Source organism: Python bivittatus, unplaced genomic scaffold, assembly GCF_059951505.1.
Source record: "Python bivittatus isolate LINGU-HERP-01145 unplaced genomic scaffold, Pbiv_v1 ctg000080_np1212, whole genome shotgun sequence".
Lineage (NCBI taxonomy): Eukaryota > Metazoa > Chordata > Lepidosauria > Squamata > Pythonidae > Python > Python bivittatus.
The window spans coordinates 65,738,452-65,755,424 of NW_028277035.1; the positions used below are offsets into that span (position 1 = coordinate 65,738,452).

At 39.5% G+C, this 16,973-nt stretch overlaps 1 protein-coding gene across 1 annotated transcript in view; it reads right to left on the reverse strand.

Moving 5' to 3' along the window:
• GRIP2 (glutamate receptor interacting protein 2) overlaps positions 1–16,973 on the reverse strand; it is a 125,443-nt gene that overhangs the window by 17,426 nt on the left and 91,044 nt on the right. The window contains exons 15-20 of the mRNA XM_025165524.2: positions 13,284–13,347; positions 12,276–12,421; positions 11,891–12,035; positions 8,164–8,303; positions 5,370–5,546; positions 2,521–2,677 (exon numbers count right to left, since the gene is read on the reverse strand). Of these exons, the coding sequence (XP_025021292.1) occupies positions 2,521–2,677; positions 5,370–5,546; positions 8,164–8,303; positions 11,891–12,035; positions 12,276–12,421; positions 13,284–13,347 (829 nt within the window). The remainder of the gene's footprint in view (positions 1–2,520; positions 2,678–5,369; positions 5,547–8,163; positions 8,304–11,890; positions 12,036–12,275; positions 12,422–13,283; positions 13,348–16,973) is intronic.

Consider the following 16,973-nt stretch of genomic DNA (forward strand, 5'->3'; position numbering starts at 1 on the left):
AGTTAACTTGGGAAAGAAAGAAGTTCTAGTCCTCCCCTGGATTGTATTCTCTAGTGCAACATTTTACTCTCTCCCTTCTAAAAGTGAGTGACTGCCATTTCCTCTCAAGCAGGAAAAAGAGAGAGAGAGAGAGAGAGAGAGAAGGAGAAGAAGAAGAAGAAGAAGAAGAAGAAGGCCCTGCATTTAGGAGGAATTGTTACAGGGAAAGCAGAATCTTTTCTTCAGCCCTGACATGAGATGAACTGGACTTTAGTGCTGGGAAAACCAAGGAGCGCTGCTCCACCTGGGGCAAACAAACCATCTTTGCTTTAGCCAGTTTCCTAGGTTGGAAAACCAAACAACAAGGCCCGGCGTTCTTCCTCCAAGAAGCCGCACACCAGGTTTTGGTGTCACTTATCAGGTCTTGAAAGGGAAAACAGGGATTACAAATGAACTAAAGTCATGAAATGGTTTTGGAAATCCATGCTAAGGGAATGATTATTGTTTTAATGGTTTAACACTACAAAAAACTGTAACACAAATAGACAGAATGTTGAACTAAGGTTTGTTTTTTAATTTTACGCCACTGCCTTTTGTTGTTGCTGCTACAGCCTCATCTCAACCTGTTCCTCCCTCCACCCCCCGAACCTTAGTTACAGAGTTCTTTTCTCTCAGACTGCCTTTGCTTTCATGTCCATCCACCAGGAGGTCACTTCTGGCATTTTGGAATCCCACCTCAAAGATTTATGATCCAAGCAATGCGAGGGCCTTTGGCTGGGCCTTCTTGGCTGTCTTCCCTGGGCAAGGGACTCATTAGTAGACCATTTTCAGATGGAGTATCCCTGAGATATCAGAGGAAACCAATTCTGTCTCCTTGACAATTTCAAGCTATCAAACCAATCTCTGCTTGAAAACTGGGCAAGAATCAGACTGGGTAACATAGGTCAAACTCGGTTCTAGAAGTCTCCCTGCTGTTCTGGTGTAAAGAGGAACCATTGCAGCTGACAAGGAAGACTGGAAGTTAGTTTTTAGTACCAGGACATCTCTTTGCCTGTGTGGTTCTAAGTCTATTACGTTTTCCTCACACAAACAAGCAAGCAAGCAAGCAAGCAAGCAGGAAATAAATAAATAGTGTTAGACATATAACCATGCAACCTAAATAGTTTTCACATTGGGCCAAAGACATCTGCAGGATGTGGTCAAAAAAGCTAAGATGGGGGGCCATGACAGTGTGATCAAAGCTCCACCCGCTTTTTCCTGTTGACACAAAAAAACAGGTGGAGCTTTAATCCCATTGTTGTGGTTGCCATCTTGACCTTTTTGACTACACCCTGCAGACACCTATGCAGCTGGCCATTAAAATCTTGACACTCAAAGATCAAATGTAGAACACTGAATAACAGGCCATCATTATCAAAACAATGCTTCAGACACAAAACTGGAACATTCAAAGGAGACCAAATGCTGACTTCAGAACATCAAGTGCATTTTATTCCACACAAGCCAGAGCGAAATGACAAAAGCAACATGGCCTCTTTTGGACATGCATCATGACATTGCGTACACATATGAAAGAAACAGAGCTTGCATCATGATGATAAGATGCTGCTTTCATCATTTTGCCAAACCAATGGATTCTGAAGAATGCCTCTGCTGCCGTTCCACTTGCAATCTCCATTATGCTCGCAAAATGCAAATGCAAGCTTAGTTCTGTATAATATATTCCATTTTCAGGAAACTAGAAATAGATCTGAATACTTTAAAGATAAATTCATTGTACTTCTGATTATCATCTTGTGGAGATAGAAACATTCAGACTGATAGAAATCTATGAAGGTAAGAATGTGATGAAATTCTGATCTGCATTAACAATAGAGGACCTATTTGGGGGACATTATTCAGCTCCTTCCAGTAATGGTTGACCTGCTTCGCCCACAGGGATCATTGTACATCACCTTTGGGGAAAAAATGTCTTTACACAATACTGTACATTTGAAAAAACCAGCCAATCCAGTTGGTATGCAACTGTATTTATAAAAATCTACCTGTGCCCCTAACAGTACGCACTTTCAAGGGCATATAGGGAATTTCTTGAAAGTAGAATGTAGTAATTCCCTTGGAAGCAGATTTCCATGATTTCAAGAGAATTGCTAGATTCTGAATTGTTAATTCCTTCTCAATTAATGCATTCATGAAACACTGCATCCCAAAATGCATGGGCATTACAAAGCACCAGTATGAAAGTTTGATTAGATAGAGTTGTTTCATCCTCCTACACTATTGCCATGTACGCATCACAGCTTTTCATTAAAGTTTCATATCAACTTTTATGTCAGCAAAGCTGACACTTTTAAATACCTTAATAATTTGTGCTGACAATGCCAATTAGAATTACAGTTTAGAGAGGAGGAGGCTCATTTAAAAGCCTGTTCCACCACAATCATCCCCCTCTTAAAACAACCATGACCGGATGCTTGACTCTTGCAATAGGTGAAATACTCATTCACTTCTCCCCTGTCCTTCCCAAAGAGCCTGACATACCTGCTGGGCTTCTCCCAGTCTTCCTCATTGAAACCGCCATGCATAAAAGGGTAGCTCTTCCTGGGGTCTCCAGGAGGAGTACTGCTCTTCTGCCTGCTGGATCTCCATTCATGGGGATGAAGAGCAATGCCAACAGCCTGTGGCAAGTAGGTACCTACTGGATTTGGGGCAGCAGGGAAAACACAAGAGGAAGAGAGAGATTATTTGACTGCTATTGCTGAGAAAATTATACTGGATGAGAAATCCAACGGTGTGTTTTCATTGATGGAACTGCTTCTTGTCAGCAAAACTGAGAAAGGGGAGTGGGATTGACTCTCTGCAGTGCAAACAGTTCATCTTGTGCCCTAAAGAGATGTTAAATTGGCCAGATGGCTATGCAAGTGAAGAAATGTTCCAGCCAAGTGACATTGGACTTTCCCCAGTGAAGCATCTAGAAGATTCTACTAGTAAAAGAAAAAAAAAATCTGAAAGTAATATGAGATGTGAATCCTGCTCTGCTAGTGAACAAACTTCCTGTATCAGCTTCTATTATTGCATTGTTGTCTTGTTGTAATTTTACATTACCTTAAATGCTTCTTATAACAGGATGGGGAATCTGGGCCTTTTGCCATTAGGCATGCTGGCTGGACTGGGTGGGGGGGGGGTACTTACACTCTACTTGCCTTAAAGAAGCTGCATCTTTTTCTGGGTTCATATGATATCACCCAGTGTCAAGAAAATAAGTGAAGGAAGGAAGCTCTAATGCCCGCTTTGAAACACAGCCCATCCCTCAGTTCAGTAACGTATCCAGGACGGTTCTAAAGGATCAGAAAGTGGAGGAAGGGTGGGAGAGGACAAAATTGCCCACCAGCCAAGCAGAGGATTCCCTATTTGTTCAAAGCTTAAGTGAACTGATTGGATTAACAGGGAAAAATTATTTAAGCATTTATCACTGCTGAAAAATAGATTTCTCACTACCAGCAAGGGGGACTTTGTCAGGATTGGAGTGCAAAACTGGAAAAAAAAGGCTGGGTTCAGATGCATCCAAGTGGAGTTGGATGAATGAGGGACCACAGACTCAAGAAGATAATGAAAAGCAGGGAAGGAAAGTACAAGGGGGCACAGAAACAGGATGCAAGATGGTGATGTAGCAGGCAGGAAATGGCATTTTCAGCTGTGTTGGCTAGCAGGCTCCTCATTCTGCTACAACTTGGAGGGAAGAGCATTCAGAAGCTTGTGGTTTTTCACCTGGTTTCTGTGTTGCCCATTTATTTGCTCATGATACCTCATTTCCCCCCAAAATAAAGTTTAAGGCTGCTAGTTAATTTTAAAAGATTATTCACAGAGGTCTCTGCAGAGAGGGGATGAAAAAAGTCAAGATGGTAACCACAACCACGCAACTGAAGCCCTGCCCCTATTTTATGCAATTATTTCAGCCCCTCATTTGCTTGTTATATTTATATTCTGCCTTTTCATCAGGATTTCAAGGCAACATAATATACTTCGTGTTCTTTTCCAACAGTATTTCCAGAACAATAATTCTGTGAAGTAGGGGCTGAAAGATAGTGATCAGCCCAAGTGAGTCTCTATGGCTAGAAGTGAACTTTCAACCTTCCATTTTGGATCATAACATCCCACATCTGAACCACATCAGTTAGATTAGTTTTCTGTGGCAACTGGCTTGAAATGGGTCGAGAAGCGCCATCCACAAAATCCCCAATACCTCAGGATAGGGAAACTTCCAGAACAATTGGTTAATCTGTAAACCCTTCATTCTAGACAAGAACGTCTGTAAACAAAGTGTATGTCTCCAAATGTTTAGAATCACAGCAATCATAACATCCATGAAAACAAGAGAAATTTATAGAATGGAATAATAAAAGGTCCAGTTTCAATCTAATATTGTGATTTTCATCCTTCACTACTGCTTCCTTTTTTTCTCTGATGAACATCCCTAAGTGGAACAGTCAACAAAGAATTATATATCCTAAAATTATTCTGACCTGGTCAAATAGAAAAAATGAAAAAGAGAACTTTATTCATCTTCTTGTCAAAGAGAAAAAAATTGCAGAATGCAATTATTTCATGAATTCATCATGCCTGGTATTAATATATGTTTATGTAGGTATAACATAGGTCTCTCCTGCTTTCAACAAGCAAATAGCAATTTGGAGTGATGGCAGAATAGGTGAGAAAAGACTAAATAGTCTCATGGCAATCATTTAATATAGCCTTCCCCCAGCCTAGTTCTCTGGAGATCTTAGACTACACTCCCCATCCATCCCAGTCACTGTAGCATTTTTATGCTGGCTGGAAACAATGAAAATTGTAGCCTAATGCAGCTGGAGAGGGCCAGCTAAGGGAAGGTTAACCTCTTAAGGCGTTCTAGTGAATGCACTACTTGTATATTTGTCCAGTAAATATTACACCGTATTGAGCAACTTATTGACACTACATTCACTTGCCAAGGCCACAGAAGGGAGCATGACAGTGTACACTGGTACACATGCAATTTTGTGTGAGAGCAGGACAGATTGTCACTCTTGCACCAACCCTATAAACCCCATCTACTTCTTTCCAGCACTATTGGGGCAGACGCTGTCTGTTGGAAATACAGGAGTCTGATGTGGCTTGGTCTTTTGACAATCTTTCTTTTAAGGTCTTGAGAGACCCACTTCATAATAGTGTTGATAGTGAGTACAGGCAGGGATATAGCCAGCCCAGTCCATCAGACCCATTGTTTTTTGAAAGTTCCTCAAAAATTCATAACACAGTTGGAGGACACAAATACATTTTATCAGAAATGAGTTGCAATGAAAACAATGTAGTAACTCACATACTCACACAAAGGAACAGGAAGGCCAACTTACCTTGGCTTCCATATTCTGTATCAATACCCGAGCCATCCCAGGATTCCATGGCACTATCCACGCTGGGGATTGTGGTGGAATACACCTCGGAGAGCTTGTTGGATTTCTGAGAGTCAGCCAAATCATCCTCTATGTCGCTGACCTCATTCATACTCCCAGATTTTTGTGGAAAAGTCCCTGGGATCCAAAGAAAGATGCATGTGGAGGCACAAAATGTTAATGATATTCCACAATTTGTTTGGTGTCTTTTATACTATATACTGTCGTAACAACCAACTAATATGCATAAATGTCACAAAATGCAGGCCTGATGCTATATCTCACAGAGAACGCAGGCTGCTTCAGCATTGTAGCAAGGTTAGGGTGTTTTTCCTTCTTTCTTAAATCTTTTTTGGCCTCAACCTGCAAGGCCATAATTGATAAGAAATGTACAAATAGCACTTTTCTAGACTTAAAAAAAAATGCAGATCACTGCTGCCAATGACCTTAAGTACATTTACCTACAAGCAAGATGCTTGGGATTCCTCTCCCCCTCCCTATGACCTTGGACCTCCTCACTCATGTCTTCCATCATAGAGATCTAATATATGAATGATGATGGGGAAGAGGTGAAAGATTGCTCCCACAAAGTACTCTGTGCTGAAAGCTTGAATGAGTGAGGCAGAAAAATGGTATTTTCCATCAGGTAGGAAAATTAAACTATTTAGTGACTACTTAGTGACATGTCTTTATGAAAGGAAGTAGCTGAAGGAGGGAGACCCGTTCCTCCATCTCATGTTGGACTTGAAAGTGAATTTTATTTCTTTGAAAGTTAGATCCTTTTACCCATAATGGAGGAATGGTTGGTGAAGATGACAGAACTAGGAGAGATGGCAAAATTAACTTGTTTGCTTAAAGAAAGATCAGCTTACTACATTTATCAGTGACTGGAAACCCCTTATGGACTTTTTTCCCAAAAAAAGAAAAAAATGAACTTGTGATTTATGAGTTTGATGATTAAAAAGGGTAGATTATGGAAAGAAGGAAATCATGATGTAACCTTAGAGAGAGAGGCTAAAATGTAAATGGATCTACAACCACTGTTATGAAGATTGGAAACTGCTTCTTTATAATTTTTTCTTTTTTTCCCCCTTTCTACTTCTTTTCTTTTCTCTATTCCTTTCTTATCTGTTCACTACTTTATTTTCTTTATTTCTTCTCTAAAATTTGTATTGTTTGTTAAAAATCTCTTTAACAAAAAACATCTATGTATGCATGTATGTAAACATAATACAAAAAAGCTGTTGAGGCCCTAGAAAGAGTGCAGAGAAGAGCAACAAAGATGATAAGGGGTCTAGAGGCCAAATCCTATGAAGAATGGCTAAAGTAACTAGGTATGTTTAGCTTAACGAGGAGAAGACTGAGGGGAGACATAATAGCAGTCTTCCAATACTTGAAGGGCTGCCGCAGGGAAGAGGGTGTTGATTTATTCTCCATAGCACTTGAGGGTAGGACAAGAAGCAATGGGTGGAAGCTCATCAGAGGGAGGTCCAACCTGGAAATAAGGAGGAATTTCCTAACAGTGAGAACTATTAAGCAGTGGAACAGCTTGGGGTGCTCCATCTCTAGAGGTTTCCAAGAAAAGATTGGACAACCATTTGTCTGAGATGGTACGAAGACTCCTGCCTTGGGGAGGGGGTTGGACTAGAAGACCTCCAAGGTCTCTTCCAACCCTAGAATTGTATGGTATGGTATGGTATGGTATGGTATGGTATGGTATGGTATGGTATGGTACGGTACGGTACGGTACGGTACGGTACGGTACAGTACAGTACAGTATAGAATAACCTTTGTTCCAGACAAGAAACTGTTGCTGCATTATGAAGTTAAGAAAAAGAAACTCTCAGGCTACAGAGTCTGATGTGTAATGTTTGAGCATCAGATTTGACAGGAAAGAAGGCCTATTCCTGAGTTTTTCTACAACTCAGTTCTCAGCAATTTTCTTAGAAATTTAATGCTGTACAGTATCAAAACACAGGTGCTTGCTAGGTTTCAAAGAAGAAAGAGAAACGTTACACAAAAGAACTATAATGTCCTTGGCTTTTTATGTTAGAATTGAAATATATACATACATACTATGTATGAATGAGACAGCCTAGCACTTAGTCAGCATCTTAAATCAGATTCTGAAGTGACTGTATAAGGATGATCTCTATCAGTGGGTCACTGCTGCTCTGTGCATTTCCCCCCTCTCCTTGTTTTTAAAGAAATCTTCCAAGAAGCTGCTGTTTCCTATAAATAAGTGACCCTATTAAATGTCTAAGAGGAACAGCAGTTTTAATATTGTAGAAACAAATGATACAGTGCATTGGACTGTTAAATGATAACAGTCCAGAGATAACCCTGGTGGAACTTTTAAAAATGCATATTTGATTTGTCTTCACCATCCATTGAAACAAAAAAGTAGGAAAACATTGCACTACACTCCCTTTCCTGAAGGCCAGAGAAAAAGGGCATCTTTCCAAACTTTTCAAATCTGTTTTGATACTGTACAGCATTAAATTTCTAAGAAAATTGCTGAGAACTGAGTTGTAGAAAAACTCAGGAATAGGCCTCCTTTCCTGTCAAATCTGATGCTCAAACATTACAAGACATTTGATTTGTCTTCACCATCCATTGAAACAAAAAAGTAGGAAAACATGGCACTACGCTCCCTTTCCTGAAGGCCAGAGGAAAAGGGCACCTTTCCAAACTTTTTCAAATCTCTGTATCCTTTTGAGACAGGAATACTTCAGAGTGAGGAGTCCAAACTTACTTTCGGTTTGCTTTTTGATCTTCAGGGTTACTGTCTCTCCAGCCATTTGAAGTAGATGAATGGCTTCGCTCAGGGGCTTCCCTTTCAGGCTGACATTATTAATAGCTAATATCCGATCTCCTACATGGATGGCTCCAGTTCTAAGGAAAAAGGAAAGGAAACTTCAGCTGTGATGCATGGCAGCAATTTCATTTAACAATCAAGATACATCCATCTACTGTGAATTATAAGAGAGAGGGTACTGTGGACATCCAAAGAAAAATATGAAAACAAAATCCATAACTATGTATAGATTACCAGCTATTCATCACAATCCTGTGATTTATATTGGGAAGAGAAATTCTACTCTGCATGCATTCTCATAACACACATAAATAAAATAAAAACCAAGGAATGGCCCAGCAATTTGGCATCAGAAATGAAACCGGTCAAAATCTTCTTACAAGATTTCAGTGACCTTATCCCAGAGATTTTTTGGCTATACCTTAAGAAGCAACCTGAAATTGCATTAAATGTCAAGATCTCATAATGGTTCAGCCATTTTTTATTTTTAAAATGACTTCAAATTTAGTTTTAGGATGCTTGGGGTCGGGTGAACACTACTGTGACTCTTGAGAGCTATGGAGATGGCTGTAGAGTAAGGAATATGACCTTGACAGAGATAGGCAAGATCCATTGTCAGGGCAGCTACAGGGTGGGGGTGGGGAATGGGGATGTATTTGAAGTTTGCAGCAGACAGATAATATTTGGAAATGATTCAGGAGGTCACCTCCCTAATTCCCTGGAATATAAGGGGAGAAGGTACGGCACAATCAGATTCGCAGGGTATGTAGCCAAACTCAAGTGCAGTTCTGATCTTATGGTGGAGCTGATTTTCTACTGGGGCTGACAGTGACCTTGGAGAAGCCATCCAGAAGCCATTAAGACAACAACAGGTGCAGAAACATATGTTGAATCCAGGGAGGCAGGAAAGTACTAGAAAGAGACTCAGATTGGCTCCCTCTGACTCGGTATTAGAGGGCGGGAAGGGAAAACACAGTCAGGCATGTAAACTTCTGTTACTATAGCCTTTATCAATAAAATGTATAGTTCTAGTCTTCCTATGGAGTCAGTTTCTTGATTTGGTCTACATCATAGTGACCAACTCTTGCAATATAGCTAAGTTCCACTCACTTCTGAACAGCTTCTAGGGGATAGCAGCAAGAGAAAAAAAAATCCCCCTTCCATTTGCCTTTAGATGTGCTCTCAGTCAGAAATGGAAAAAAAGAATAGTAAAATAAGAATGATTGTTTAGGCATATTCCATCAATTCCCCCCAAGGATCTTTCCTCCTGTATTTACAAATCATGAGGGATCTTAGGTGTATATGCTGGCCTACGACTGTAATAAAGTTACTTTGTTGGCTTAAGTCTTTCCTCCTGCATTGTCTTTTATGGGTAAATGACTTTTACTGGCAGCATGTACAAATGAAAGAATGCTATTTGTTTTCAGCTACAGAAAACAAAAGCTTTGCACCCTGACATGCAATTAATGTTCCAAATCTTGTCTGTGAACAATTTAATATTATATTGCAGCTGTTAAAATATTTGGTATGGACTTTTTTTGGTGAGGGGAGTTAGTACTACATTCCTGTATATTAATTTAATAACTAACCAACAGAGGTCACTGTGGCTCAAATAACAAAGCAAAAATGTTCAATACAGTAGAGCAGCATGTATTAAAATAAGGGAAAATTTTATTTTTCCCTTATTCGTTGGTGGAGTTGAACTGAAAGCTCAAGTAATTATAATACTCTGAAGGGGGATTAAAACTTGGTGCCCTCTGTATTAGTAGACTGTATCAGCCCCAGTGCCAAAGGAATCCAGGCTATGGGATGACACAGCACTCTGCCAGAGGGGTGGGTGGGTGGGTGGGGGTGGGAATGTTGCAACAAACTGCATTGTTACTGGGCTGCCAGCAGATGGCACTGTTGGCTCAGAGAGATAGCAGTAGCATCTCAAGGATTAACTTAGTTTGGAACCATATGATAGTTGACAGGTGGATTCCCATAATTCCAGTCAAAAAGGAAAGGTAGGGATTCAGCCTTTACAAGGCATGAACAGTTATCAGCATTTATTAGCTTGGTAGCATCCTAGGAACTCTCACTAAGTACCTCAACTGAATTTCAGGACAAAATTTCTTGCTGGGTTAATGTGAATATTTCCTATCCTACTACTGATCTCATTTCTGTTAGCAGTTGTGGTAGGGTGGCCTGGCCAGTATCCACACAAATCAAACAGAGAACACAACAGGCAAATGCCTCAAAATAAGTCCTCCTAGCTTATTCTGTAGCTTCTGCTCTACCATTGCTGGGGATACATCACCGGGGAAAAAATGGCAGATCTGTGTCCAAGGGAATGCCCGGACCTCGGGGCAATGCCGCCTCAAGTGAATTTTGAGGACAAGCCACCTCTAGGCAGGCCAGCTAGTAAAACAGTCTGATAGCTGTAACTTTCAGTCTCTGGGCCAAGAGTGTGTCCCATCTACAGCCTACATGCAATCCGTGTTTGGTTTTTGCAACTCAGAATCCAATTAACCATGATTGCTGAAAACCAGAGTGGGGTTACCCCTCCCTTTGAAGAAGGGAACACATGAACATTGTAATGTTATCCCTACAATAAGCCTGACATTGTGCTGTAAACTAAGACCTGCAAAATCTCCCCACCCCCATCAAAAAACCCCAGGTTAAAAAGAAACCCAATTTCCCCCTACTTTGAAACACCACTCCCACTGTGGTCTTCTGTAAATCTGAAATGTTGGTCACACTAAAATGTTATATGGTCTCTAGCAGCTGAAAACAACTTGATGGCACATGATAACTCAATCGATCGATCACGTAAGTGGGAGGGTGTATGGAAATAATTTCTTGGGGTTTTGCTTTAAGAGTAGCAGTACTGTTGTTCCAACTCCCAAGCTATAAAGGTAGACTCAGAAGTTAGTTCTACTGAGTTCAATGTGGTTGAACTCATAAGAGAGTTATATAAGAGAATATGGGTCTGTTCTCTAAACAGAGCACCAGCACAAGTAGCAGGTAATCCAAGCCAATTTAGGAGGAACATCTTTGAATATTAGAAAAACAGTATTTTCTTCCAATAGAAGAGAATATATGTAGCTCAGGGTTGTGGAGTCCTGGGTGCTCTCTGAGCTTGGTTGTTTGATGCACTGATGTTACCTAGTCGGGTAATGAAACGTCTGTAAGCAAACAACCAAACTCAGAGAGCACCAAAGACTCCACAGTATTTTCTTCTTTGGTAATGTTTCTCATATGGATTTTAATATTCATCTGACTTTTAATTATTGTTATGATATGTTTAGGATTACAAAGTATATGTAAAATAAATCTTTGGAGGTTTTGGTTATTTTTCATCTTCTTTCCCTCTATTTCTCATCTTGTCTTTCAGTCTGCCAGGATATAAAGTTTGGGGGGGTAAAGCAGCACACAGGAAAGCTAAAGTGATTGCACCTTTCAAATATGATTTGAAATTAGGTTCCCTGGTACACACATCTAAATAAAAATAACTGATGTCCATAACAGTATCAGCACAATAGTGATGCCTGTGCTATCCAAGAGGCTGAATGTACAGAAAAATCTACTAGATGGTCTTGTGTTCCACATCATGCAATGGAATGTGAGCAGGCCCTTTCTCTGGAAGCTTGTGCCTGCAATGCCACCCCAAACTGTAACTCACCTTTCTGCCAGCCCTCGTTTTGTTAAGCCCGAAATGACGATGGGGTCAAAAGGTTCCTCTGTTCCTGAAATAGTGATTCCCAGGGGTCCACCATATCTCTTCAATTCCACTGTGTAGATGATAGCCCCAGTGGTTTCTTGTTCATCTGTTAAAAGGAACAAAGATGCTGAATAATGATGATAGAAATCATCTAAGACCCAAGCTCAGAAGAAGTTCCAGCCAATCACTAAGAAAGTCGTAGCCCTTTTTGAAGGGGCCTTTTTGTATATAGGGAACGTGTAAATACACAAGCATGTTAATTAACAATATTGATTCACAATCTGTCAACCTCATTAGTCTTTGAAAGGATTGTTTTTGTCAACAGATTAATTCAGTGTTTTTGTACCAGAGTTATCCTCATCCTTCCTGATCTTCAATTTGACAAGTTCTTCACACTGTTTTAAAATCTGCACTGCATCTTCCATTGAGCAATTGTCAAGTCGGATATTATCAATAGCTAACAGCTTGTCTCCAGGCTCTAAGGTGCCAGTCCTGCATACAAAGGGAAAGCAAATCTTTTAAAACAACATTCTAAATAGTGTTAACATTTGTTCTTCTCAAGTGCTAAGTGATGCTGATATGATGAAATAAATGTTGGGGAAACAAAATCATATTTTTTTAATAGTAGTCTTTCAATACGAGGAAACAGAATTTGCTTTAGAAAATGTTTTAAAATAAAGAGAATCTCAGAAGAATTCTCCTAGTCTTCCTGCACTGATTGTAACTGCAAAGAGGCCAAGGAGGTTATGTAAATATATTGTCTTTCATTGTACAAGTATTTGTCCAGCTTTCTGCTGCCTCCCCGTGCTTCAGATGAAGTTCCAAAGAAGGCATTATAACAGGACTCTTTCCTTTAGGGTTTTTCAGATTGGGAAGGGCAGGCAGCCAAAAAGGCTTTAGATGCAGTGTTTCTCAATCTCAGCAAATTTCAGATGTGTGGACTTCAACTCCCAGAATTCCCCAGCCAGCAGCACTGAAACACTGCTTTAGAGTGAGGCAAAGGGAAAGTGAAACATCAGCACCATTGTCTTCAATCACCTTCAACAACAAAGGAAACCCAAACACAGTATTAAGATGAATTTGAAAGAAATTCCCAGACATCCTGAGAAGAAGGTAGAAAAATAGATGTTTTTCTAAAGGGAAGAAAACTTCCAAGGCAGATTTTGGCACAACATTAGTCTGAACAAGTATGTGCCAGCTTCATACGTATTAATTGGGTTCAATCACATAATAGAACACAGTGTACCTATGAAAGATGGGTGAGGTCATAAAAAGATATAACAGATCTTAATGAACAAGTTCATTCCTACTGTTTACTAAGACTCAGAAACAGAAAAACAGATAATTCACTCACCTGTGTGCTACACTCCCCTTCTTGATATCAGAGATAATTAAAGGCTCACCAGACTTTCTGCTTGCTGTTTAGGAAGAGATACATGCAGACACTCAATCCAGGCATTTAGACTCCATGATAATCTTCAGAATTATATAATACCAGCCTTCCACAACCAGGCATTCCTGCAGCATTCCCAGTCATTATGGCCATTGAATCACACCAGGTTGCAGAAGACTATATGATCCAAACATTATATAAAGTAGGAAGCAATAAAATATATTTATCTTTTTCAATTTAGCTTTAATAAAAACATTTAAGCCAAAACTACTAATGTTTAATACAATTCATAAAGCACAAACATTTGTTATACCTTGAGAATTGCAATCAAGACTATAGTTTTGCATCTTTCCTTCCTACAAAAGAGATGGTAAGCTTTGATTGCAGCATATTGATGTGGTCAATTATGGTTGAAGACATGGACCTTTCATTTATTAAAACAGTGAGCCATGTACACATAGAAGTTACCTCGGTCATGATGTAGAAGAAATGAAAGATAACCAAGAAAAAATGGCAAAGTCCATTTTATTAGGAGCCAAAGATGCAGTCCTCTATATAGAATATGCCTATATAGAATTCACTTAAATTGTGACTGAAAGCTGACAAAGAAAGTGAGTTAATAATTATTTTGAAGGAAGCACACCATATCCATCAGAAGCATGTGGGTGAGGTTGGAACAATGCTTTGCTCATTCTGTGGCAGCATCACAACAGTTGAAAAGACATAACATGTTCCATGAAAGATCATCCTGGAGAAGGTCTATCTATGTAACTGCTAAGAGTTAACACTGATTTGATGGCACATAATCAATCAATCAATCAATCAATCAATCAATCAATCAATCTAAAACATATCTCATATCCATCCATCACATTACATTACTTTTTAAATACATGGCATTTTTACAAAAATAATATTGTAGCTCTCCTCAACCTGGAACTAAATGTATTGGATGGCAAACTTCTTAATTCCTAGTCAGGGAGCTAATAAACATGCTGACTGGCAAGATGGGAGCTGTAGGCTTCATGATGGGGTGATATAGGGTGATAGATAAAAGTTTTTAATAGATTTGGGATTCTTTTTTCTATTTGAACACATTCACCTCTATTTAAGTTATATAAAAATATTGCCAATTAAATCTCCAATACAAGAAAAAAAAAAAGAGGATTTCATTTGGACAAATCTTCAAGGCTAGCTGATGTAGGTTGCACCTCTAAGACTAACATGCAAATTAGTTTTCAGATTTCACACTTCTTTGAATGTTACAATGTAACTCCTGGCTCATAAAATAAGCAGATGGTTCCCAAAACCTGTCTTTCATTAATAAAATAAAATAAAATAAAATAAAATAAAATAAAATAAAATAAAATAAAATAAAATAATAAAATAAAATAAAATAAAATAAGATTGTAAAAGTTTAGAGATATTACATGAAACAGTATGTTCAAGATACTTATTTTAAACACTAATTTCATGCATTTTGAAAAATTGACCATTAATATGAAAGCATGACAAATTTGAATTCTGAATGAATATGCATGAAACTGACTCTAGCCAGTCACAGTGCTTCATTTCTAGCATAGTTAGTAAAGTTTTAAATTTACAGCAGACCTGCCAATTCCTGAAATATAATTAGCTGCATTTCCTTTTAAGGACTCCATTCCTACTTCTACGAACTTTGAAAGGAAAGGCAACTATTTATAGAATATGCTATTCAGAGCTGAGGAATATTTGGATATCTTCCCCTTATTTGTCCACTGGGAACCCAACAAGGGGAGGAAAGTCAGGCTAAGAGAAGTTTTTTATTTCTCATTACCTCCCATAGATGTAAGTAACAGTCCTAGGCTTAGATTTGCTTCAACAAAGAGATTCATGCTGTGGAAGCAACATGATTCCCATTGTCAAAGCTCTTTGGCCAGAAAACTCCTTTTTCTCTTCTTCCCAGTGCTGTCTGAAGCCCTTGAAGGTTAGATGGCTTAGTGCACAATAAATAATACAATACACACACAGCCACAGCCTGGAAGACTTTTGGTGCACTCCAAGGAGTTTCCAGGCTAGGTACCTTCAACTGATACTGTGTGGCTGCCCACAGTTCCATGGGAGAAAGTTAAGAGGAGCTGCAAAACATAGCAATATGAAGAAGCATGTTCATGTTTGCTCTTGGGAGCCAGAGTGTTACATTGCTTCACAAAGGAACTTCAAGTGGTGCTTTGCTTGAAACTTTGTAGAAGCAAAGAACCCCTTTGAAAATTGGTACAGCCCTAACAAAAAGTTGGCAGTGTGGTATGAAAATGTGCACCTCCATTGCCTTTGTGCTATTGTTGAACAGTGGCAGCACAGCAGAACACACTCATAGTAGGCCTTAGCACTTTGAATTATAGATTCAAGATTGGAAGAAGATAGATGTCAGTGGTAGTTTCCAGATTAATGAAGATCCCAGAGAGTATGATGTAAACAATCAGTTGCAAGCTTCCCCGTTATGCAACCTTGCCAGATCATAGGAAGGCTATTAGAAAGAAAAACCAAAAATCCTTGCCCTAATATCTATGGGGATATATTTGCCCTAAATGGAAAACAGTTCAATTGCTGAAATTCTTGAAATTCCATCTCTTTCATCTCCATAAATCTTGCCAAAGAGAATTCTGTAAGAATCTTTGGAAAAGTATCACTTTTGGTTTTAATCAGCTGTCAAAATTCTTGACAAACTGATTCAGTCTAAGGCTACAGATTCAGTTTGATGGCAAGCCAATCTGAGTTGATGAACTTTGAGATTCAATTTTTAAAAAGTCCAAGAACTTGGGAAAAAACACAGCCTCTTTGGGCAAGATGTAGGAGAATGATCATTGCTGCCTCTGATCACTGGATTTCTGGAGAACCAAGAAGATTGACTTAGCACTTAGCTGGTTAGCAATCTGGACCTCTCTCATTACTGGCATTGGGAAAACTCAGTTATGTCAGGGTTGCTTGCAAAAAACTATGTTGGTTTGTTAGTCAGGAGAAGCAGCGAGAACAGGCTGACACAATGAGATACAATGCCAAAGAGACAAGCAACCTTCAGAGAAACATGCTGATACAGAGAAAATTGTATTCATAGTCTGGTTGCCACCCCACCCCATTTTTAGAGCAGCAAACGTTTGGAGCAGTGCCTGGACACTTTAGCCTAGCACCTGTTCTCTCGCTGTGGAGAGCCAGCATGGTGTAGTAGTCAAGGTGCCTGGCTAATCCTTGGAAGACTCAGGTTTGTGCCCACTCTCAGCTATGGCAACTTGTTGGTGATTCTGGGCCAGTCACTCCCTTTTTCAGCCCAACCTATCTTACAGGGTTGCTGTGGGGAAAAGTTGGAGAAGGGGCTGGTTTCAGTATATTTTAAGAGCTGAGTTGAGCTTCTACTTCTGTTGGCAGGACCCACCCCAAAGTGTAACATTCCCTTAGTACAAGAGACAGCAAATTTGGGGCTCATGTTTGAAGAAGGTGAGGGTGAGAAAGAAAAGGAAGCCCAAAGTAATGGAAGCTTCGCCATTCCAAAACAGCTGTCTTAGGCAAAGGGTTAAATGAGGCATTAAGCTGTTTGGCTGGCTATTCATGACAGTGTCAGAAAGTCCCACTATGACTCAACCCCTCCAAAATACTCCCATTTTGTGCTAAGGTTCA